The sequence below is a fragment of the Cervus elaphus genome, chromosome 8, assembly GCF_910594005.1.
Source record: "Cervus elaphus chromosome 8, mCerEla1.1, whole genome shotgun sequence".
Lineage (NCBI taxonomy): Eukaryota > Metazoa > Chordata > Mammalia > Artiodactyla > Cervidae > Cervus > Cervus elaphus.
The window spans coordinates 39,523,780-39,548,167 of NC_057822.1; the positions used below are offsets into that span (position 1 = coordinate 39,523,780).

Genomic DNA, 24,388 nt, shown 5'->3' on the forward strand with positions numbered 1-24,388 from the left:
TTACTTCTGGAGCCAGCTATTCTCACACTTTCAAACAATGACTTCACATTTTATAATTCCTTGTCTTTTTCCAACATGCCAGAAACTCAGGAAGCAACTACTCCACAAACACAGACCTTGTTTGGAATAATGAACAATCCCTAACTCAACCACCAATCTCGGTATGAATACCCAGTCACCTCTCAATGAAGAATATTTCACAGAATTTTAGAATTGATAAAGGACTGCAGAGAACAAACACACCCACATCAAAATAGCCTGAGATATAAAAATGCAAACCACTGGACTCCATACAGAATTACTAACTCAAAATGTTTTCAACAACTTACTCCAGAAAGTTCCAGTGCACACAAAAGTTTGAGATTCCTCATCTAACCCAATCTCCTTATTTTTGAAATGAAGAAAGTTAAATCCAGAGAGGTAAGTGAACTGTCCAAAACTGCCCACCTGATATGCAACCAATTCATTATTCTACTCATACATATTGTGGTATCCCTTTTAAAGAAACCTGGAAGACAAAACATGTATTAGAAAGAAACTATCTCAACATAATAAAGGCTACCTAAGAAAAACCCACAGCTAACATCATACTTTATGGAAGCTTTTTCTCTAAGATCAGGAATAAGAAAAACATGCCACTTTTTGCCACTTCTATTCAACACAGTACTGGAATTCCTAGCCACAACACTTAGACAAGAAAAAGAAACAAATTTCATTGCCTAAGGGGGAAGGCATGAAAATTAAGGGGAAAAGATATAAAATTATCTCTGTTTGCAAATCATCAGTTCAGTTCAGTCACTCACTCACGTCTCCAAAGAAGACAGATGGCTAACAAACACATGAAAAGATGTTCAACATGACTCATTATCAGAGAAACACAAATCAAAACCACAGTGGGTTACCATCTCACACCAGTCAGAATGGCTGCCATCAAAAAGTCTACAAATAGTAAATGCTGGTGAGGGTGTGGAGAAAAGGGAACCCTCTTACACTGTTGGTGGGAATGCAAACTAGTACAGCCGCTATGGAGAACAGTGTGGAGATTCCTTAAAAAACTGGAAATAGAACTGCCATATGACCCAGCAATCCCACTGCCGGGCATACACACCAAGGAAACCAGAACTGAAAGAGACACGTGTACCCCAATGTTCATCGCAGCACTGTTTACAATAGCTAGGACATGGAAGCAACCAAGATGTCCATCGGCAGACGAATGGATAAGAAAGTTGTGGTACATATACACAATGGAATATAACTCAGCTATAAAAAAGAACACATTTGAGTCAGTTCTAATGAGGTGGATGAAACTGGAGCCTATTATACAGAGTGAAGTAAGTCAGAAAGAAAAACACCAATACTGTATATTAACGCATATATATGGAATTTAGAAAGATAGTAACAACAACCCTATATGTGAGACAGTGAAAGAGACACAGATGTAAAGAATAGACTTTTGGATTCTGTGGGAGAAGGTGAGGGTGGGATGATTTGAGAGAATCGCATTGAAACATGTATATTGCCGTATGTGAAATAGATGACCAGTCCAAGTTCGATGCATGAAACAGGGCATTCAGAGCCAGTGAAGTGGGATGACCCAGAGGGATGGGATGGGGAGGGAGGTGGGAGGGAGGGTCAGGATAGAGGATACATGTACACCTATGGCTGATTCATGCCAATGTATGGCAAAAACCACCACAATATTGTAAAGTAATTAGCCTCCAATTAAAATAAATAAATTAAAAAATAATAAAGAAGGAAAAAACCCTATTAGAACTAATTAATGAATTCAGCAAAGTTAAAGAATACAAAAATCAACACACAAAACTTAGTTTCATTTTTATACATTAACAATGAAAAATCTTAAAAGGAAACTAAGTGAACAATTCTATTTACAATAGTATCAAAAAGAATAAGTACTTAGGAATAAACTTAACTAAGCAGGTGAAAGACTCGGACTCTGAACACTAAAACACTGATAAAAAAGAAACTAAACAAAACAGAAATAAATAGAAAGACATCTCATATTCATGGATTGGAAAACATAATACTGTTGAGATATCAATACTACCCAAAGAAATTTACAGATTCAGTGCAATCCTTATTAAAATTCCAATCATATTTTTTGCAGAAATTAAAAAATCTATCCTAAAATTCATATGGAATTTCAAGGGACCCTGAACAGTCAAAGCAGTCTTGAAAAAGAACAAAGCTGAAAGTCTCATAGTTCCTTAGATAGTGAAAGGAAGCCTGGCATGCTGCAATTCATGGGGTCACAAAGAGTTGGACACAACTTAGCAACTGAACAACAACAACAGTAATCAAAGCAATATGATACTGATAGAAAGATAGACATATAGACCAATGGACTAAAGAGCCCAGAAATAAACTCTTGTCAAATGATTTTCAAGGAGAATGCCAAGGCCATTCAATAGGGAAGAGACAGTCTTTTCAATAAACAGTGATGTAAAAAAAAAAAAAAACTTAATAACTACATGCAAAACACTGAAGCTGGATCCTTAACTTACACCATATACAAAAATTATTTTAAAATGAATTGAACGCTTAACCATTAGCCATAAAACTCTTAGAAGAAAATATAGGGGTAAAGCTTAATGACACTGGGTTTTGCGATGGTTTCTTGGCTATGAAACCAAAAGCACAGGCAACAAGAGAAAAAATAGAAAAGTTGAACTTCATTAAAATTAAGAACTAAATTTTAAGAGTAAAAAAATCAGCTCATAAAATAAGAGAAAAATATGTCTGGTAGCAATTGATACCCAGAATATGTAAAGAACTCTTACAACTCAACTAGAAAACAAACAACTCGATTTTAAAATAGGCAAAGGAATGAATAGTCATGTCACCAAGAAAAACATACAAATGGTCAATAAGCAAATGAAAAGGTGTTCAACATTACTAACCATCAGAAAAATGTAAATCAAAACCATAATAAGATTCTACTTCACACAAATTAGGATGGCTGTTATTAAAACAACAACAACAACAATAGAAAACAAGTTTTGATGTGGACATGGAGAAACTGGAATACTTGTGAGTTGCTGGTGGGAATGTAAATAATGATGCTGCTTTGGAAAATGTTATAGTAATTCCTCAAAAAGTTAAAAATAGAACTACCATATGACCTAGAAATTCCACTTCTGGGTATATACCCAAAAGAACTGAACACAGAGACTCAGATATTTCTATATCCATGTTCATGGCAGCATTATTCACATTAGCCAAAGGTAGAACAGTCCAAGTATCTTTCAGCAAATTAATGAATACACAAAATGTGGGGTGTGTGTGTGTGTGTGTGTGTATGAAAAAAGTGAAAGTGTTAGTCACTCAGTTCTGTCCAACTCTTTGCAACCCCATGGACCATAGCCCACCAGGCTCCTACATCCATGGGATTCTCCAGACAAGAATACTGGAGTATTCTCCAGTAGCCATTCTCTACTCCAGGAGATCTTCCCAACCCAGGGATCAAACCTGGGTCTACAGTGGAATATTAATCATCCTTAAAGAGAACAGAAATTCCAATACATACTACAATAGGGATGAACCCTGAAGACATTACGCTAAGTGATATAAGCCAGTCACAAAAAACACAAATACTTTATGATTCTAGTCATATTAGGTATCTAAGACAGATTCACAGAGATAAAAAGTAAGATTCCAGTGGCCAGAGGCCAGGGAAGGGGAGGAATAGGGAATAAATATTTATAGAGCTTCAGTTGGAGCAGACGAAGAACATCATGGAGATGGATGACGCTGATAGTTGCACAATAAAACTCGCGTGCTCAGTCACTCAGCCATGTCCAACTCTTTGAGGTCCCATGGACTGTGGCCCGCCAGGCTCCTCTGTCCATGGGATATTCTAGGCAAGAATACTGGAGTGGGTTGCCATTTCCCTCTTAATACCACAGAATATACACTTAAATGATTAACATGGTAAAGTTTATATCTATTTTGTAACTATAAAGAAGTTTAACTTGCAAAAACAGAACTACTCCTTTTTCTTTCTCTTAAACATTACTCTCCATTTGTTTTATTCATCTAGCAATTAACAAATCTCAGTTTCCAGCAAAACATCTCCAAATACTTCTTTTGAGCAATTTTCTTTTCAAGAGCATCAGCTGATACCCACCATCCACTCCTTGGGAAGTCCAATGGTTACAGTACAATCCATTTCCTTTAGGTCTGATATTAAGAGTCCCCTTCCAAAAATTCTGTGAAGACTCCAGACCTCACAATGAAGCTCCTCTTCTTTGGCCTCAAGCAATCTCCCCAACTACTAAAGAAAGCACTGCTCTTCATGGAAATAAAAACTGTGACACTCATTACTACAGCAATAACCCTTCTCTCATTCAGCCCACTGTTTGCTGATCTCAGAAGCATCATCTATCTTTTTGCAGTAAATAACATAGTATAATCTTGTGAATTATACTATAATTATATTACTATATATACATATACATATTACAGTAATATAATTATAGTATAGTATACTATAGTACAATTATATATTATACCGCTGACACATCAAAGGCATTTTTAAACAGTACAAGGTAATCTTGAACTTGTCACAAGGTCAATAAATATATTTCTGCATTATTCTTGCTCTTATTGTTATAACAAAAAAGGCTCCATTTTAATTCCTTGATCTATGGCTTGAAAACAAAAAATCAAAAAATTTTAATTAAAATGTGAATGCGACAAAGTAGGTTAATCCACTTATTATAATATTTGTAAACCATGAGTGAATGTGATGCTTACGTCTTAGCAATCTTCCTAAGCCGTGTTCCAAACTGGGAAAGGAATACATCAAGGCTGTATATGTCACTGCTTATTTAACTTATATGCAGAGTACATCATGCGAAATGCCGAACTGGATGAAGCGCAAGCGGAATCAAGCTTGCCAGGAGAAATATCAATAACCTCAGATAAGCAGATGACACCACCTTTAGGGCAGAAAGCGAAGAGGAACTAAAAAGCCTCTTAATGAAGGTGAAAGAGGAGAGTGAAAAAGCTGGGTTGAAACTCAACATTCAAAATATGAAGATCATGGCATCTGGTCCCATCACTTCATGGCAAATAGATGGGGAAACAATGGAAACAGTGACAGACTTTATTTTCTTGGGCTCCAAAATGCAGATGGTGACTACAGCCATGAAATTAAAAGACGCTTGCTCCTTGGAAGAAAAGCTATGACAACCTAGACAGCATATTAAAAAGCAGAGACATTACTTTACCGACAAAGGTCTGTCTCATCAAAGCTATGGTTTTTCCAGGAGTCAAGTATGGATATCAGAGTTGGACCACAAAGAAGGCTGAGTGCCAAAGAATTGATGATTTAGAACTGTGGTGTTAGAGAAGACTCTTGAGAGTCCCTTGGACTACAAGGAGATCAAACCAGTCAATCCTAAAGGAAATCAGTCCTGAGTATTCATTGGAAGGACTGATGCTGAAGCTCCAATACTTTGGCCACCTGACCCGAAGAACTGACTCATTGGAAAGAACCCTGATGTTGGGAAAGATTGAAGGAGAAGGGGACGACGGAGGATGAGATGGTTGGATGGCATCACCGACTCAATGGACATGAGTCTGAGCAAGCTCCGGGAGTTGGTGATGGACAGGGAAGCCTGGCGTGCGGAAGTCCATGGGGTCGCAAAGAGGCAGACACAACTGAACGACTGAACTGAAGCTGTGTATATAAAACATATACAGAACTTCCTACTAGCAGTGACTACTTTCTGATTGAGAGAGATAAAAAGTCACTCTGAGCCAGATGGGAAGCCCTTGCAGGTTACTGAGCTGAAGACTGACAGAATCCCAATTAGTATTTAAAAGAATCACTTTGCCTGAAATGTATAAAACAGACTGGAGCCAGACTGACAGGAACTGAACCAAAGTAGGGATTAAGAGGTAGGAAGGAATAATACAAGGTAATGGTAGATTAGACCAGGTTGGCATCAGTGGAGCCAATGAGAAATGGTCAGATTCTAAACAACCCTGAGAAGAGAACCAACAAGATCTGATGGCTTGAAGTTATGTTTAAGAGAAGGGTAACGGCTCTAGGGCTTAGTGGAAGGATGATTTTCCACTAACTCAAATGAGAAGAAAGTGGAAGGGGCAGAATGGGGAAGGAGATATTAGAAGCTAAAGTTCTTCTTTGAACATGTTAAGTTGAAGTCATCTTTTAGATCTCCAAGTGGAGATATGAGATAAATAGCTGGAAATGTAGTCTGGTTATCAAGGAAGATGATGCTGTTTGTGAAATAACTAAAATTCTTAAATGTTACACAACAAACAAGTGCATGACATAAATAAACCAAAGAAGTTCCTAAACGTTTAACACATTAGGGTGTTAAAACATGTCAGGGGAAAGCCAGGAATTCCAGAAAACTAAAATGAAAAAACAACATAAGATCTGACAAGCAGACAGGATAGTTTATAAATACACTATCTGAGTAATAATCCTAAAGTACATCAGCAGATCTTAAAAGGATTAATGTACCAAATAAAAGAATAAAAAGAAAACTACAGACATATTTTACTAGAAATGAAGCAATAATAGTTAACTATTTCCAAAAAAAATGTTTTATGCACCACTGCAAAGCCAAAAATAACAAGACAGTATCATCCCAATGCCCCACTGGTTCTGAAGGGAACGAGTAATTGCTTTTATGCTGCCCAGCAGTGATAAATGCCTCTAACTATGGTCTGAACATTCTACAGAGATGAAAGTCCATTGCATTGTACAGGGCGGACTATAGTAATTAACAGGAGTTCACTAACTATTTTTAGCCATGATTTATAAGAGAAGGGGAGTCAGTATATGAACTCCACTTGGTTAAGGCAGTTAAAAGGCAAAGCTCAAAATTTCACTTCTTGATCATAACATGTTCAGTAATATCATGGGGTCCAAACAAAAACAGAATTGTATTTCTAATATTTTTACCCTGTTAAATGTTTCTGGCTATGAGGACTACATACTATTCCATCTGCTATGATTTTATGACTGTTGACATTCCTTTCCAAAGCCAGAAAACTATCAATGGCAGATGAAAATATTTCTTGGGTTTTGTTTTGTTTGGGGAATTTGGGAGATGAGAGAAGTGTGAATGTCCAATAGGGACAGTTCTAGGGAAATTATCATACGAATGTGTGTTATATATAGTGTTTGGTGCCACACCATATCTATAACTTTGACAATTACATAGATGTTGTTTTTGTGTTTAGTTGCTTAGTCATGTCCAACTCTTTGCAACCCTTTGGACTATAGCCTGCCAGGCTCCACTGTCCATGGGATTTTTCAGACAAGAATACTGGAGCAAGTCGCCATTTCCTCATCTGTGGGATCTTCCTGACTCAGGGATCGAACCTGCACCTCCTGTGTCTGCTGCATTGGCAGGCATGTCATTTACCCACTGAGCCATACACAAACATAAAGACAAATAATTAGGGATTCCAGGTGGCTCAGTGGTAAAGAATCCACCTGCCAAGGCAGGAGACACAGAATGAGCAGGTTCCATCCCTGAGTCTGGAAGATCCCTGGAGAAGGAAATGGCAACCCACTCCAGTATTATTGCCTGGGAAATCCCATGGATAGAAGAGCCTGGCAGGCTACAGTCCATGGGATCGCAAAGAGTCAGACATGACTGAGCAACTGAGCATGCACACATAGACATACAATTAGACACAGAAAACAGTTCACCTTAAAAACTGTGTCAAAATGCTTGATTCCAAGCCTGCCTTGGAGTGTACTAATCACGGCAAAGGTTCAGGGCAAGCTCTTCTATCTGCCAGTCTACAAACGCCCTGTAGACACACTGCAGTCTAGAGGGCAGCAACCTGCAGGGCATCGTCACATCCTTGAGTACTTGGTGATAGCACATGCATGCTCAGTCGTGCCCAGCTCTTTGTGACCCCATGGACTGCAGCCCACCAGGCTCCTCTGTCCATGGGATTTCTCTGGCAAGAATACAGGAAGTGGGTTACCATTTCCTTCTCCAGGGGGTCTTCCCAACCCAGGGGTCAAACCCAAGTCTCCCATGTCTCCTGCATTGACAGGCGGATTCCTTACCAACTGCACTGCCTGGGAAGCCCCCCGTGAGTATTTATTCTTGCATAAATATTCCAGTCTCATCTGAGGTGGATCAGTCGAGCTCACCAGCAACCATAAAACCAGGAAGACTCAAGAGAATCACCCTTCCCACAAATGTCCTCACAATGACTTCTAAGCCCACCTTCTTTTCTAATAAAACAACTGTTTGTCCATAAAAGAGCACAGCTTGGATTCCCTAGTCAGTAATTAACAGATAACATTTACTGAGTACTTCCTACATGCCTGGCACTGTGCAACCACTTTACGTGGGTTGATACCATTTTGACCAAGCATAGCCTCTGGGGTGGGTACTATTATTAAGTCCATGTTATTGACCAAGAAAAAAAAAATCTAGAGCTTAGACAGGCTAAGTAACTTGCCCAAGTCTAAATAGCTGGTATTAGCAGATCTGAAAGACCCTCTGACCCCTGACTCCCCAACCATTCTTCCCCTGCTATGTGGGAAAGGAGTTTAAGATAAGTCAAATAATATCTGACACTCTAAACAGCCTAGTATGAATCATATTTATCCCAAAAATAAATGCCTACACTGAATCATTAAAATGCCAGTTTCCCGGCTTAGGACTGTCTATGTGGAAATAGCATGTCTATGTGGAAACACTAGTTATCACATGCTGGCAAAAGTTTTAAATTGGGTATTAATGGAGAGAAGAAGGCAAACTAACCAGTTCTTAGTAAATTCAGCTCTTTATGAAGATGTGTTTCTTCAGGCTGCATGCACACTACTATATTAAAAATATTTTAAAATATTAAAAAATAAAAGGCTCTCATAGAACAGTCAAATGTCCAACACGTGATTTGGAAACACCCAACAAGAACTCCCTTGTTCGGTAAAGAAGGCAGAAGGAGAATCTGATAGAGGAATAAAGAAATTAAGGAAGATCAATAAGCAAAGGTAAGCAGATAAACAAAAATACTATTAAAATGGCAACAAGATTATTTATCCGGAGTTCATTTAGGGGGGAAAAAAATGTCAAGAAAACCAACTGGTTGCAGAGGAAGACCACGGGTGGTGTTCGTGGCTGTGAACCCTTGGTGTGTGATTAGTTCATGTGCTATGCTGGCCTTGGTCACTCAGTCGTGTCAGACTCTGCCAAGCCATGGACTGTAGCTGCCAGGCTCCTCTGTCCATGGGATTCTCCAGGCAAGAATACTGGAGTGGGCTGCCATGCCCTCCTCCAGGGGATCTGCCCAACCCAGGGATCAAACCCAGATCTCCTGCATTGCAGGTGGATTCTTTACCAGCTGAGCCACCAGGAAAGTCCTGGTTCATAGGCCCTTATTATTGAGATGAAAGGTGTCTAAAAAGGCTGTAAACTTCCCTAGTCAAACCCAAACTCCAGATGTGCTACGATAAGAATGAGGGCCTAAAAGTCTACAGACCAAGGTTCTGATCATTCTGGCCATGCCAATAATTTAAGACCTAGAGTAACTGATCTGGCCCCTTTGGATTCAGTTTTCTCATCTAGAGCACAGAAATAATAATCATCCAGTTAAAAAAAAAAAAAAGAAAACTTGTATTAATGCTCTGAGGACCATGTGAGATTATAGATATGAAAATGCCTCAGTAAAACTGTTCAGGCTCACTGCAAACTGAATTATTATCTGTGTTACTACCGGTGTACCGCAGAGTGAGTGCAGGTTGATTTAACGTTGGAAAAGAGCAAGGAGGCACATGCAGTGGGAAGACTGATCTAAATGTTGCCTGATTTATATTATTAATGGAGCCCATCTGCAACACAACTACTAACTATTGATATTATAGTATTATGGTATTAGCAGGCCTGTTAACAAGCAAAAGACAATACAAAGCACCCAGCTAAGTGATCCAGACTACAACTTGATACAGCAAATTCCTGAACATCCACAGTTAAAAAAAAAAGCAGCAGCAGCAGCACTGGAACAGATACTGGAGTTCAAGCAGATGCTCAAAAATCAACGTCTTCATGGCTCTGGACTGTTTTGTACGATATGTCTTTAGTTATGCTTAGACTTGACTCATACACTTAATCTTTAGCCCCACTGAGGGCAGAAGGAGATGATCCAGAAGTGTGTGATTATCTTGTTCTTCCTATCCACAGAGGGTTTAAAACTTGCCAGAATGACTCCCTCATGTGGACACTGCCATGCAAATAAAAAAGAGATGAATGTCCCCAGATATATAACAACAGATCAAAGCTAAAAGGCAATACGGTCACTGGTTATGGGGTTCCACTTATATTTCTCTGTCCATTGGTTTGTTTAACTTAACTCTCTGTAATTCATGTCTATCAGGAGAAGAGATACTTGAGTTTCTATCCATTCTATGTCTAAATAGAAAGCTTTGAGAACATTTAGCACTGAGGTAGTTCTCGTTGACAAATACTGACCACAATAGATTTGAACATAGATTTTTAATTCATTAATTTGCAATGTTCCAGATGAGGAAAGTAAGTTCTGTCTACTCTTGAGCCCGAGAAGACACCTGTATTACAAAACCTTATCTGAAACATAATTCCCAGTCTGGCTCTGTCCGTACTTTGTAACCAATGATGGAGGACACATGTCTCATTTCCTCTTGAGACACAAAAACTGTATCTTGATTTGCTGTGAATGAACGTAATTGTTTTTAACTTCTCATTATTCTAACTAAAATATGATAACTGAATCCACCCTTTCATAATAGAATTCCTAGCACTGGATTTGATTTAAATTGTACTGAATTTATATAAATTCTAAACACAAAAACTCCTTTGTAAAATTGCAAAATTAAGAGGCTCTGTGTATTGTGAATGAATGAGGTTTCCAGAAAGCTACAGATACCCACGTCATTTGTGAACCGAATACTTTGAATAAAGCCTTATGATTATGTACATTTTTGAAAGGAATAAAATATTTTCATTCTGAAAACATATTCTCTAGAAGCGATTAATTATTCAGATCTTAAAGATAGAGAGGAAGAACCTTCTGAGGCAGGAATTTAACCTGCAAAGTTAGGTATCTGAACCTGAAACAAAAGTCAAGAACACACTGCTGACAGTTTGAGTTATTGCCACTGATCACAAGGGTTTTTCATAACTATCCCCCTTGGGGCTTCTCTGGCTCAGACTGTAAAGAATCTGTCTGCAACCCATAAGACCTGGGTTCGATCCCTGGGTCGGGAAGATCCCCTGAAAAAGGGAATCACTACCCACTCCCGTATTCTTGCCTGGAGAACTCCATGGACAGGGGAGCCTGGTGGGCTACAGTCCACGGGGTGGCAAAGAGTTGGACACAACTGAGCAACTAAGACACATACACGCACACAAGGGTTTTCCATAACTAGACCCAGGGTTTGGATGGATATGAATGGAATCATCTGGACAAAATTAACTCCTGCCATGAACTGACTTTTGGGTTAAAAGAGGCCTGGAGAAATGCTGAAAGGAGAAAAGACCAGCAAATGTGTAGGATTCAGAAGGGCAGTGCAGGGGCGACAGCTCTCTTCCAGAGCACTTCACTTTCTCTTCTTCATCCCACAAGGAAAATTCATCAGCTGAAATCATGCTTGCTGCATGTGGATAAAAGCAGTCATGTGATGCACTAAGTGTTCCAGGAAGATTAATCTGTCAGCAGTGGGGCTGATGGATTGACAGAGAGAGAAAAAGAGAGACAAGAGGCGATGACAAGAACACAATACAGAAGAGGAGGCAAGGATGGATTTGGGGAGAAATGTCAAGACTTAACATGTGACTACTTATAGACAGAAGATGAAGGACAGGAAAGAGTCAACGACGACTCCCAAGGTTCACTCCCCAGCGGCTGAGAAAACAGTGGTACCGCTGAGAAGCAGGAACAAGGCAGTCAGGACAGCTCTGGTCCTGTGTGACTTTACCCTCAGCCTGGGTGATGCCACCAGCCCTGGGCAAAGCCAATGAGCAAATAAACGCGCCTTGTTATTTTATGATTGGCTTCGGAGAGGACAGTTACTTGGCTGACAAAGATCTGTCTAATCAAATCTATGGTTTTTCCAGTAGTCATGTATGGATGTGAGTTGGACCATAAAGAAGGTTGAGCATCAAAGAATTGATGCTTTTGAACTGTGTTGTTGGAGAAGACTCTTGAGAGTCCCTTGGACTGCAAGGAGATCACACTAGTCAATCCTAAAGGAAATCAACTCTGAAAATTCATTGAAAGGACTGACGCTGAAGATGAAGCTCCAGTACTTTGGCCAGTTGATGCGAAGAACTGACTCATTAGAAAAGACCCTGATGCTGGGGAAAACAGAAGGCAGGAGGAGAAGGGGATGACAGAGGACGAGGTGGTTGGATGGCATCACTGACTCAATGGACATGAGTTTGAGCAAGCTCTGGGAAATGGTGAAGGACAGGGAAGCCTGGCATTCTGCATTCCATGGGGTGGCAAAGAGTCGGGCATTACTGAGAGACTGAACACTAACAACAACAAAAGAGAGAACAGTGGCCTATAATCTGTTAACAAAACCTGAGAGTAAGTGAAGACAGCATGACACAGTAGTTACATAGCTATCAGGAAGGCACCAACCCAGGAACAGAAAGAGTGGAAAATATAATGTAGGGACACAGAATGAAGCAAGACTTTGAAGACCATGACTTAACATGGAAAGCACATGTGCTAAGTCACTTCAGTCATGTCCAACTCTTTGCAACCCTAAGGACCATAGCCCACAGACTCCTCTCTCCATGGGATTCTCTAGGCAAGAATACTGGAGTGGGTTACTATGCCTTCCTCTAAGGGATCTTCCCAATCCATGGATCAAACCTTCATCTCCTGCATCTACACTGGGAGGTGGGTTCTTTACCACTAGTGCCACCTGGGAAGTCCTACCATGGAAAACACGGTGGTCGTCAAATCAAATCAGGGTGAAATGATCAAAAATGGTTCAGACTTTGTAGGAGAGAAGAATCAAAGACTAGGGTCCAAACTCAAACTCCTACAGGGGCCCGGCAAGTAACAGGACAGGTAGGTATTTGGCAACAAGGATGGGGTGGGGGGGCACTGAAACAGCACTCACCCACCCCATCTAAAGAGAAGTCACAGTAGGTAGGTTACTCTCACCCAAGACCATAGGCCCAATCTTCCAATTCTCCAAGAGCAACCATCCCACCCACGATTCTCTATCACATGTGCCATTTTATCTTCTTCAAGCACTTGTCAATACCTAAAATCTTTGTGCTGTTTTGCTTCTGTGTTTATAGTCTGTCTCGCCCCACTGGAAGACAAGTTCCCTAAGGAGCCCAGAACTGGCCTTCAATCAATGTTCAACCAGTCACAGGCTCACCTCTGGACTTGTCAGGACTGAACCATTTGACACAAAATAAATCAAAATCCCTGATCTCTTCACAGTCTTCATAGCCTTTCCCCCTGGCCACCTGCCATGCCCAACACAACCAAGTCTTTCTCCAGCCTGGCCTCTGCAAAGGGTAAGACCTGGGTTCAAATCTTGACTCTGTCAGCCATGTACTAGCTGTTTGTCCTTTCTAAAAACACTAATAATAATTCTCAACTGCTGCATCTATAAACACGTACATTACTGGGTTTCTGGAGGAATTAAGTGAGCGTTTTTTTAAGTTGACTCTGAATGCAATGGGCTTCCCTTGTGGTTCATCAGTAAAGAATCCGCCTGCCAATGCAGGAGACACGAGTTTGATCCCTGGGTTGGGAAGCTCCCCTGGAGAAGGAAATGGCAACCTACTCAGTATTCTTGTCTGGGAAATCCCATGGACAGAGAAGCCTGGAGGGCTGCAATCCATGGGGTTGCACCAAAAATTGGACACACCTTGGCAACTAAACAACAACATGAATGTAATAATAACACCTGTTTCTTTTAAATTTCCCACAATTGGATTTCCCCTTCTCACACTCACCTCGCTGCCTCCCCAAGGCCAAAGCTGCTGACTGTGGGCCCCTCTCCACCTCTACCCTCTCTCCATCTCCCGAGAACGTGTCTCCTAGTTGGTCTTTAGGGCCAGCTCCATCATTTCTTCCTGTCTGAGGTTTTCTCTGACTTTCCTGAGTCCCTGCAGCCCTTTCTTCCTACAATTAGCAATACTCCGGCAGGAACCACACACACACCAGCAGCTGCCGTGTTTCTGATGTCCAGCAGGTCAGAGCAGAGGGAGGGACTCAGTAGTTCTCTTCCTCGCTTTTCCCAGAGGCTAGCACAGGGTCTCATTCAAAACAGGCATTAACCAAATGGAACTGAACACCTCACAGATCAGATGTAAATCTGATTGACTGGAAACTATATGAGTGGACACCTTGGGTTCCACCATTGAGAATTAACCAGTTGCAATGACAAAATCTCCCACGCAGTCAGCTCGTGATTATCCACATTAACGGTGAGTGACAGGGACAGGAATAATCTAAGAATTGTTAATAGAAGTATTCTCACAATTTTAGGTAATGTAAGCACAATTTACACAGTGCTAATAACTTGAGAGAGTTGGACAGTGAAGAAAGCTGAGCGCCAAAGAATTGATGCTTTTGAACTGTGGTGTTGGAGAAGACTCTTGAGAGTCCCTTGGACTGCGAGGAGATCCAACAAGTCCATCCTGAAGCAGATCAGTCCTGGGTGTTCATTGGAAGGACTGATGCTGAAGCTGAAACTCCAATACTTTGGCCACCTCATGCAAAGAGTTGACTCGTTGGAAAAGACCCTGATGCTGGGAGTGGTTGGGGGCAGGAAGAGAAGGGGATGACAGAGGATGAGATGGCTGGATGGCATCACCAACTCGATGGGTATGTGTTTGAGTAAACTCCAGGAGTTGGTGATGGACAGGGAGGCCTGGCGTGCTGCAATTCATGGGGTCTCGAGGAGTCGGACACGACTGAGCGACTGAACTGAACTGAACTGAATAACTTGAGACCAAAATTCTGTCTCTGGCTGCTCTGTCACAGTGCCAAAAATACTTAACAGTAACTTCAGGCTCTTTTGAATGTCAATTTAATTATAACATGAAATTTCACAGAAAGCACTGCACTCTTTCTAACACAGGAGTGTTCAACCATCAATTCATTCAACAGATATTTACTGACAGCCTATTATATGCCAGGCATTATAAGGAAAACCATTACAGACCTGAATTCTATGTATTACAATTTGGTAGTCATAGAAAATGTGGGAAGGCCACTGAGGCCAATATCAAAGTCTGTTTTACCAAATAACCTAGTAGTGGTCACACTATCAGTTCTGAGGACACTGTATTTCTTTCTGCTGTCCCACACCCAGAGTGGTGGAGCAGCTGGATTCTGGGTGGTCAGGAAATGTGGAACCAGCCTTGTCCTGAAGCAGAGTAGGCAGATCTCTCCAATAACCATGGAGATCTAAATCCACTTAAACCTTTCTAGTCACCCTGGGGTGGTGGGGATAGGTGTGACGAAAAAACAACTTTTGCTTTTCTTAGTTATTGCTGGGGCATTTTACAGAATGAAAATCCTGCTCACACCCAGGGTCTGGACATTTAGATAAAAATTTAACTTCGGGATTCCCACCAAAAAGTCCCTCTTTGCCTTCCACAGATTCCTTCAAAATAATCACTTAGTGACTAAGACTCAGCACTTTCAAAGCACAGGGGGCCTGAGTTCAATTCCGGTTCAGGGAACTAGATCCTGCATGCTTCAGCTAAGACTTGGTGCAGCCACACAAAAAAATATTAAAATAATAATAATAATAATCACTTACAGGTAAACCTGGGAAAAGTTAGTGACCTCTGACTCAACCACCTTATAAGTGATAGGTGCTTGCTACCCTCTCTATCTTTTGTTTACTGGTGACCTGGGACAATGGACTCTCTTTCCCCACCTCCTTCTCATTCATTGCCCCACAACCCTTTCTGGGAGCTCTAAGTAATAATCTTGTGATTCTACTTCCTTTGCACGGATGTACTGAAACTGTGCTTTCAATCCAAATGACTTAATTGATTACACTTCCCCAGAGTGGGAGCTTGGATGCTGAGGGAGTTACTAGCCAACCGGTGTGGGTGGCTTGAGCCCCCTCATTGAACAGGTCATAATCTGTATGTCCTTAATTCAATACACCAACTCCAACCCCTCAACACAGTAATGAGGGTCATTGCATGTGTGTGAGCTAATTCACTTTAGTAGTGTCTGACTCTTTGCAACCCTATGGACTGTAGCCCACCAGGCTCCTCTGCCCATGGGATTCTCCAGGCAAGAATACTGGGATGGGGTGCCATGCCCTCCTCCAGAGGATATTCCTGACTTGGTGGCTCAGACAGTAAAGAATTTGCCTGCAATGTGGGAGACCCAGGTTCGATCCCTGGGTTAGGAAGATTCCCCTGGAGAAGACCATGGTATCCCATTCCAATATTCTTGCCTGGAGAAGCCCAAGGACAGAGAAGCCCAGTGGGCTACAGGCCACACAGTTGCAAGGAGTCAGACATGGCTGAGCAACTAACACTTTCAACACAGCAGGGAGGATAACAAAAAACTCAGCCAAGGAGATGACTTTCATCTTCCCTCAGACCCTGTGCTGTTCATAAGCTGCCTGTTCCATCCCTTCCCAACTGTAAGAGAAAAGAATCCTAAAAAAGTAGGATTCAAGGCAAGTAATTTTGACTAAAGGCAAGTGTTAGGAAAAGATTTGAAGGGGAGCAGAATATACTATCCCAAAATATGCCTCTTTGGCATAAACATTATTTTAGGCTGGTTATTTTTAAGAAACAGCAGACACAGGAGAAGCTCTGTAAACCAAACAGAAGTTACTCTTTTGTAAGAGACATTTATATGTATAAGAAATCTCTATTTATAAGGTGTTTCCCTGTCCATACCAGAAAGAGGAGGAGGCTCAAAGCCACCAGAAACACTTAATCAGTGTAAAAGGCAACGATTTAAATCCGTATACAATCTTACCCTCATTTACGGTGCTTTTCCTGACAGCCTCCCATCAGTGGCTCCCCAGTCCCCAGTAGCTGGTCTTTAGCAGGACAGTTATTTAAGCTGGTGGCTGGGCCATTTCAAGTTACTCAGTTTTCTTCGGTCTCTCCCATGCACACAGAAGACATACACATTATTAAACACAACTATTAACTATTGATATTATAGTGTTATGGTGTTAAATTTCTATTTTTCTCCTGTTAACCTGTCTTTAATTACAGGGCGTGTCTCAGCCAAGAATCTTGAAAAGTAGAAGAAAAAGTATTTTTCTTCCTCCACAGGTTCATTAACTTTCTCAGAAACAGATCTCATAGGATTATCTATTAATTAATTAATTTATTTATTTATCTAAATGGATTCTTTTCCTTTTCAAATGTTTATCAATAAACTGAATGAATGGTTGATAAAATGCTTGTCTTTAGTAATCATAAAATTCCATTTATGCTTATAAAAGTCTCTACAAGTAAAGAAAAGTCTTGATAAGGCAGCAAAACTATGTTTCCAATTCAGACCCTATTATTTCCACGTGGTGGTAAACTAACTTCCTAGTTAGTTGCAATCCACTCCAGTATTCTTGCCTGGAGAATTCCATGGACAGAGAAGCCTGGCAGGCTACAGTCCATGGGGTCGCAAAGAGTCGGACACGGCTGAGTGACTAACACACTCAGTTAGTAAGAGAAAAATTACAATAAATCATCAGAAAATAATGCTGTCTCTAAAAACACCTGAATTTGGGTAAGTTCCAAAAATCAAGGAATATTACTATTTAGGTCTGAGGTAACCACGTTTCCAGTCCGCCCTGAACCATCTAGGTTTATGCCAATTATCCTGGCATAATTATTAGGTGCACCTATTTTCACTCTCAAAAAATGTCACAGTTTGAACAGTAAGTTACGCAAAGCCCTATCTAGAGATAAAAAGATTCCTAAACAATCATTGAGAGAGAAAACTTAACGCTTTTCAAAAACACTAGTGTTAACAGCAGTGCTTTGCACAGTCTGCTTTTACACTTAGTGATTTTTGAAAGAGTTAACAAACATTTTAACTTTCACAACTGTAAAGTAGTAGCGCCTGGTCAACTCTGAATATTTAGGAAGTAAATACAGAGCTCTGCCTTGCGATCTATATCTGGAAATCTCCCTCTCCACCTCTATCCCCCAATCTAGGGACCCAGGAGAATGGCACAGTGATTCAGCATTTCTAAGGCATTCATTAAAATGTGCTTGAGTGCAATGAAATCAGTGGAGAAAAAGGTGCAAAATATACAGATATTAAAGTCAAACATCCTTTTATAAAAGCAAAAATAAGGAAACTGTATACTTTCTCTCTTACTGAAGCATTTGGAAAGCTGCTGAATTGACATGCATCTCCCATCACTATGATTAGGTAAGTCAGCGAAAGATCTAGCAGAAACCATACGGAACACTGTTTGTCAATGAGTTCAAGAGAAGCTTCAAAACAGAAGCACAAGGGAAATCACAGGACTCAAAGGGAAATTTCAGCGAAACCACCATACAGGAAGAACACTGCTTACACCTGTTCGGGAACACTTCATGGAATCTTGCTGATCTCATTTCTGCATCTCCTGGAAGACAGACCATGTCTTGTTCATCCTTGTTCTCCTTATCTCTTATCTCTGAATCTTTAGCATACCACTTTGCACTTGAGAACAGTGCAACAAATACTTGTTGAGTCAAACTAATAAGGAGAAAAATGCTTTCAAATGTAATTTTTGCATAAACATTTGCTTTGAAGATAGAAGAAACTCAACCACTAAGGGTGGTGGAAATAGAGAGGCAACATCCTTCCAAAAGCAAGTATGTGCTCCACAGTGAGAAATCTACTCCTCTACATGTGTGCACAAGTGCGTGCATGCTAAGCTGCTTCAGTCGTGTCCGACTCTTTGTGACCCTGTGGACCCTATGTAGCCTGCTAGGTTCCTCTGTCCATGGGATTCCAGGCAAGAATACTGAAGCAGGTTGCCATGCCCTCTCCAGGAGATCTTCCCGATCCAGGGATCGAACTTGCATCTCTTTGTCTCCTGCATTGGCAGGTGGGTTCTTTACCACTAGCGCCATCTGGGAAACCCATTCCTCTATATGGTCATGGGTAAAGTTTTAACAACCTCATTAACATAAAACTTCTGATATACTGTAGTCAAACCAAGTCCCACCAAACAAAGCAATCACATAACATTAGGCTAGAAGACAGGAGTCAGTCATAGCCAACAACAGTACCTGAGCTGTTAGGAAAAAAAAAAAAAAAAGTTCCCCTAAAGTTTCCTTCGTCTCACCTCAAGAGAACTTCTTTAAAATAGACTTTCAGGCCGTTATTTTTTTCTTCCTCCAGCACCCTATGCAGAAGGCACTGGTGAGTTTGAGAACTTGTTACCAAACCATAGAAGATCTTACTAATTAGTAGAAAAACCATAAAATTGGCCTCAGTGTCTTTATCAAGAGGAACTTTTTCTTCCTTGAAGACTCACCCACTCCTCCTACCAACAAGACAAATGGGTAGAGAAGATCCAGGAGTGAACCCATCAAGTTACATACAAGCAGCTGGGGAAAGGGCTGTGAGTATAGAGACCCCTGCACCTCAGCTAAGGTGGGGAGCAGTCACTTCACAGCACCGTGAAGCAAAGTTAACTTCTCCAATAACATCTTATATGGAGGAAGCATTTTCTCAGAAACCTGACCTGTAAATATTAAATATTCAGGCCCCTTGAATTTTATATCAGTGGTTTTACATTCATGGAAAGTCATCTGATAGCCTTAAATGTCTAACTCCCCGTTTGGAAAATGGGAATAAATACTGTTACCTATATTTTAGAAAACTAAGGGAAGTAATGATGCAAACCATCTACTTTCCTTAAGTTCCACATGTTTAGAAAATGACTGTTCCTCTCAACTGAACAGGTATAATCTGTAGGCGTTCAGAACCACTTCCCACAAAATGTCACTTTTGCATCAGGATTATTTTGAGCTAAAGGTGCAATCAAGACCCTGAAAGTTCAAAAGAAACCACTGCAACTCCCTTAATGACTCAGAAGAATTTAAATTGAGGATTTTTCCCAGAAAAGATTTATTACCAGAGATAAATTTTAGCTAAGTGGCCCCATCTATATGGCCAGCAAACATCTAATTACCAACCATCCACTCTTTTTATCATCTTATGAATGACCCTCCTGTCCCTGGAAGCCCCAGGGCCCTATGCCATTCCTTAGCCTAAGATGGTATATATGCCTCATTTTATCTTTCCATCTCTGACCCTTTCAGGTATGCAGGGGCCTCAGGCCCTCACATGTATACAAATGAAAGTAAATTTCACTTTCTCTTGTTAATCTAACTCATGTCAATTTAATATTTGGACCAGCTAGAAGAACCTAGAAAGCCAGAAAAACGTTTTCTTCCTCCCTGACAAGTCCAAAGTAAAATATTTAACACAGAAATTCTGTTTTCTGCTGCTAATAAAGAAAAAGGCACTGATAATCCATTATGGAAATCTGCTTGGGGTCCAAAATATTATTAACTCAAATAATGACTAGTAAGCAGGAAAAAAAAGGATCTCTTAAACTCTTTGGATGTTATGCACCTTCATCTTCCACTGAATTCTTTTTTAAAAAAATCAGTGACACTTTCTGAACCAAAGTAAAGCAATTGCTCACAATGAACAAGACAGATAAAGTCTTGAAAGAACTGGTCTCTGAGTTATATAAATTGTTTGTTTATATTCACCCTAATCCTTCAATATGTCATATTATTGACCTACTGAAAATATAACCAAAAAAAAAAAAGTATTGACTAACTAAAGAAAGAGGTTGTTCAAACTTAATGACTCAATTTCTAAGTGAAAGTGTAGATGCGGAATCTATGGCCCAACAGCTTCTTATATATTTTCTGGGTGCAGGCTGAAAGCAGTTTTCATCATGGGAGGTAGAATACTGCACCCTTACATAAAGCCTCACAGATAAAAGTCAGGACTACCAACATATTGGTTTAACTACTGTTCAGTGTTCAATGCACCTAGAAAAATGGACCACATATCAGCTGTTAAACTTATAAGGCCTTAAGAAAATTCCAATTCCAGTTTAGAGTCAGAAAGGAGAGAGAAACAGCAACCCTATCCCAGTAGATTCCAGGTGAATTCCCTTCAGCTTCTCCCCTATCATAATATTAATTGGTTTCCTAATAAAATGCTGCAATAAAATTTGTAAAATCAGATTCTGGCAGAAAATCAAATCAAAGGACAACTCTTCACAGCAGCCACATTGCATACCCAGCCCCTGCCTACCTTGTTATGTTTTTGCTGGTGTCTTGCCTTTGTGTCAAGAACATGGTAAGGGCTCTCCGAGTCTTGGTTGATGTAATATATGAGTCTTGAAGGCAGGGTGATTTCTTTCTGCATTGCATTGCTGGAACTGCTATTACTGCTGCTATTCTGTTGCAATGTGTTGTTTTCATCTGCCAGGACTCCCAATTTTTTTCCTGCAGTTTCACTCCAATAGGGAGCTGGGGTTGGGGGACGGAGGGGGACACAAACATACACAAACACACAAGTACCCTATCAATACATAAGTACTAAAATGCATTTTTTTCCATTAATTGCAAAAACAAAGTTTTCTACTTAAAAGCATGTAAGGAGTAGAGACACAGGAAAGCAAGTTATTGCAACAACGAAATGGCCTGGATAGGGTAACAGCCAATAAGGAATATCCAACAATGTACTGTTTATAGTCTTAAATCTATACTTCTAAATATGGGGGTGGGGGAGAATGGACTTGAAGGTAGGGTCATTAAACAAACATGCTCAGTGGTTCTTGACCCTCTTCTCCACCCCTTCGGCTTCTGCAGAAGCTAAATGGGACTCCAACTAGCAGTATCCCACCTGAGAGCTAAGAACACTCCTAAGATAACTTGAGTGTTGAATTCATGAACACTGAATGTTAATTGATTCATTAAACAAAATGGATAATTCCTTTTTCTTTTAACTTTGAGATGAGCAAAAATCCTTTGCCAGAGAGGGATGCAGAGGCTGGCAGCTTTCCAATTTATTTTCCTGCTATGGCCAGGTTCCTGCTCTCACTGATTTTCCGTCATCAATGTATTGAACATTACATTAATTGTTCATGATAATAACAAGTATTTTGAGAAATCACAAGCCGAAGGTTTAGAGCCCCGAAATTTCCCTCCCCCACCTATAATTCCAACAGCGGTGAATAAACCCTCTAGGCAATCTAAGAAGATACATTAGCACTGTTCTCATCACATCCTCCCGCATTCGCGTTCAGGCTCCACCACCCGAGAAAAAAACTTGCTTCCTCGCTGCATCTCCCGTACACCGGTCTCCCCAAGTTGCACAGAAATCAATTAGGGACCCCGCATCCACTAAATATCTTCCGGCAGTAATTCAGTGACTGCAACAGAAATGGACTTCAAAAAGTGAACTGGAGTGAACGCGGGTTTGGGAATGAGAGGGGTGGACAGGCAGGGAGGCTTGGAAAGGCCGAGCCCTGGACGTGTCCGGAGGGCACGGTCCCGCGCGCCCTTCGCTTTCTTCTGCAGGGCCCCTTGGGCAAGGCAATGCAAAGGGCACCGGGGCCATACCCACCGCTGGGTGCAGCAGCCCCCCAGGCGCGGGGCCGGGACGAGGCGGCGAGTGGAGGCAGCAGGAGAAGGACGAGGAGCAGGCGGCAGGGAGGCGCGCGGGCCAGGGCGCGGATGGGCGCCAGGGCGGCGGAGCCGCCGCGGGGGTCGCCGGAGGCTCGGGCAAGGCTGCAGCCCGCCAGGGGCGGCCGCCGGGAGCTGTTGCCGGGTGGCTTCATGGCTCATAGCTCCCGGGCGCCGCTTGGTGTGGCCAGCGAGAGCGCGGGTCTAGGCTGCAGGGGAGGCTGCGGGCGGAGCCGGTCACGCCGGCTCGTCGCGCATGGTGCGGCCGCGGACAGGGGGTCGAGGCTAGGGGCTGGGCGGCGCCCCCTCCCTCGCTCGCCTCTCAGCCCCTCCCCGGGCGGCCGCTGAAGAGTCCGGGGGTTCCCAGTCGCTCAGCCAACTTGGAGCCTCCCCAGATGCTCCGCCCTCCCTGCGGCGGGCGCGGCAGCTCCAGCGACTGCGGGGGCTGAGGATGCTGAGGCTGCGCGCGGACGCGAGTGGCGCGGGCGTGCGCCCCGCCCTCGAGAGCGCGCCCGGGCGCGGCCCCGCGGCCCGGTGCTGATGCTGGTGCTGGTGCTGATGCTGGTCCCTGGCACGGGACGCACTGCGCATGCTTTATTTTGGGAGAAAAAGAGGGGAGAAAAAAGGCAGCAGAGTGATGCAGCATCAGAGGTGATGGTGGCACCTCCAGAGGTGGGGGCGGGGGAGAGAGGACGCTGGCAGTCAGGGAGGAAAAGAAGAGTGTGGGGATTTCCAGGGCAAAAGGATGTGGAGGAACCACCCACCCAGAGAAATCGACCTGCCTTTTCCACCGCCCCAGACCTTACATACCCGCTCCTAATCCAACCCCTTCCTTCTAGTGTAAAACTTAGGCCAAGCCTTTCCTTCTCAATCCTTTATTTATTTCCTTCCTGCAAATATATATAAAGGATTGCAGCCGGGAAGGTAAAAATAGCGCTGCTCCTCATTCAGCTCGCCGGCAGCGCCGGGGAACGAAGACTGGGAAGCACGCTGGCGCGTGGCGGGCTGGCTGGCCCGAGAACGCCCAGAGGCCTTGCAGAGTCAGACCTCGGGTGCAGGGATGCCCCACCTGGGCCCTCCGTCCTGGCCTCTGTCGCCCGACTAGTGCCCAGGGGCTTTGTGGAAAACAGATGGAGCTCAAAAGTTCAGAAAGGATGGCTGGACGTACTGGGGAAGGATTTAGAAATTCTGGCGGGGAATGAATACGGAGATTAGAAACCGAGCGTGTAGCAGCTATCTTGGGAAATCTAGCATTTGTCAACCCTGTGGGTGGGCATGCATCGGAGAGGACGCATTTCAGATTTTGAGATCTGAAATGACTTCTGTGGAGAAAAAGAGATTTCTCTCTCACTGCTGTAAAAAATACGGAGGAAAAAAATAAATGCCTGAATTGAATGGATTAGCAGCCACTAAATCCCATGGTTTCCGGCTAGGGCCTGTGGCAGATTTCGGCCCCCATAATACAAGCACTCACTTATTCCCCCTCCCGATGACAGTCTGAGTAATAACAATAGGGTTTTTCTCCGTTATGTGTATTTTAAATGGAGATCATAACATCTACTTTGGGGGATCAAGAATTCCACAATTTAAAAAAAAAATGAAAAAAAAAAATGATGTGTAAAATAGATAGCTAGTTAGAAGCCAGTGTATAGCACCGGAAGCTCCACTCAGTTCTCTGTGCTGACCTGGAGGGGTGGGAC

At 42.1% G+C, this 24,388-nt stretch overlaps 1 protein-coding gene across 6 annotated transcripts in view; it reads right to left on the bottom strand.

Annotated features, from left to right (window-relative positions):
- Positions 1-23,105, bottom strand: part of ADAM23 (ADAM metallopeptidase domain 23) — a 185,407-nt gene extending 162,302 nt beyond the window's left edge. For all 6 annotated transcript variants that reach the window (XM_043910262.1, XM_043910260.1, XM_043910259.1 and 3 more), the window contains exons 1-2: positions 22,630-23,105; positions 21,313-21,530 (exon numbers count right to left, since the gene is read on the bottom strand). In XM_043910262.1, the coding sequence (XP_043766197.1) occupies positions 21,313-21,530; positions 22,630-22,843 (432 nt within the window). In that variant the 5' untranslated portion in view covers positions 22,844-23,105. The remainder of the gene's footprint in view (positions 1-21,312; positions 21,531-22,629) is intronic.
- Positions 23,106-24,388: the final 1,283 nt, after the last annotated feature.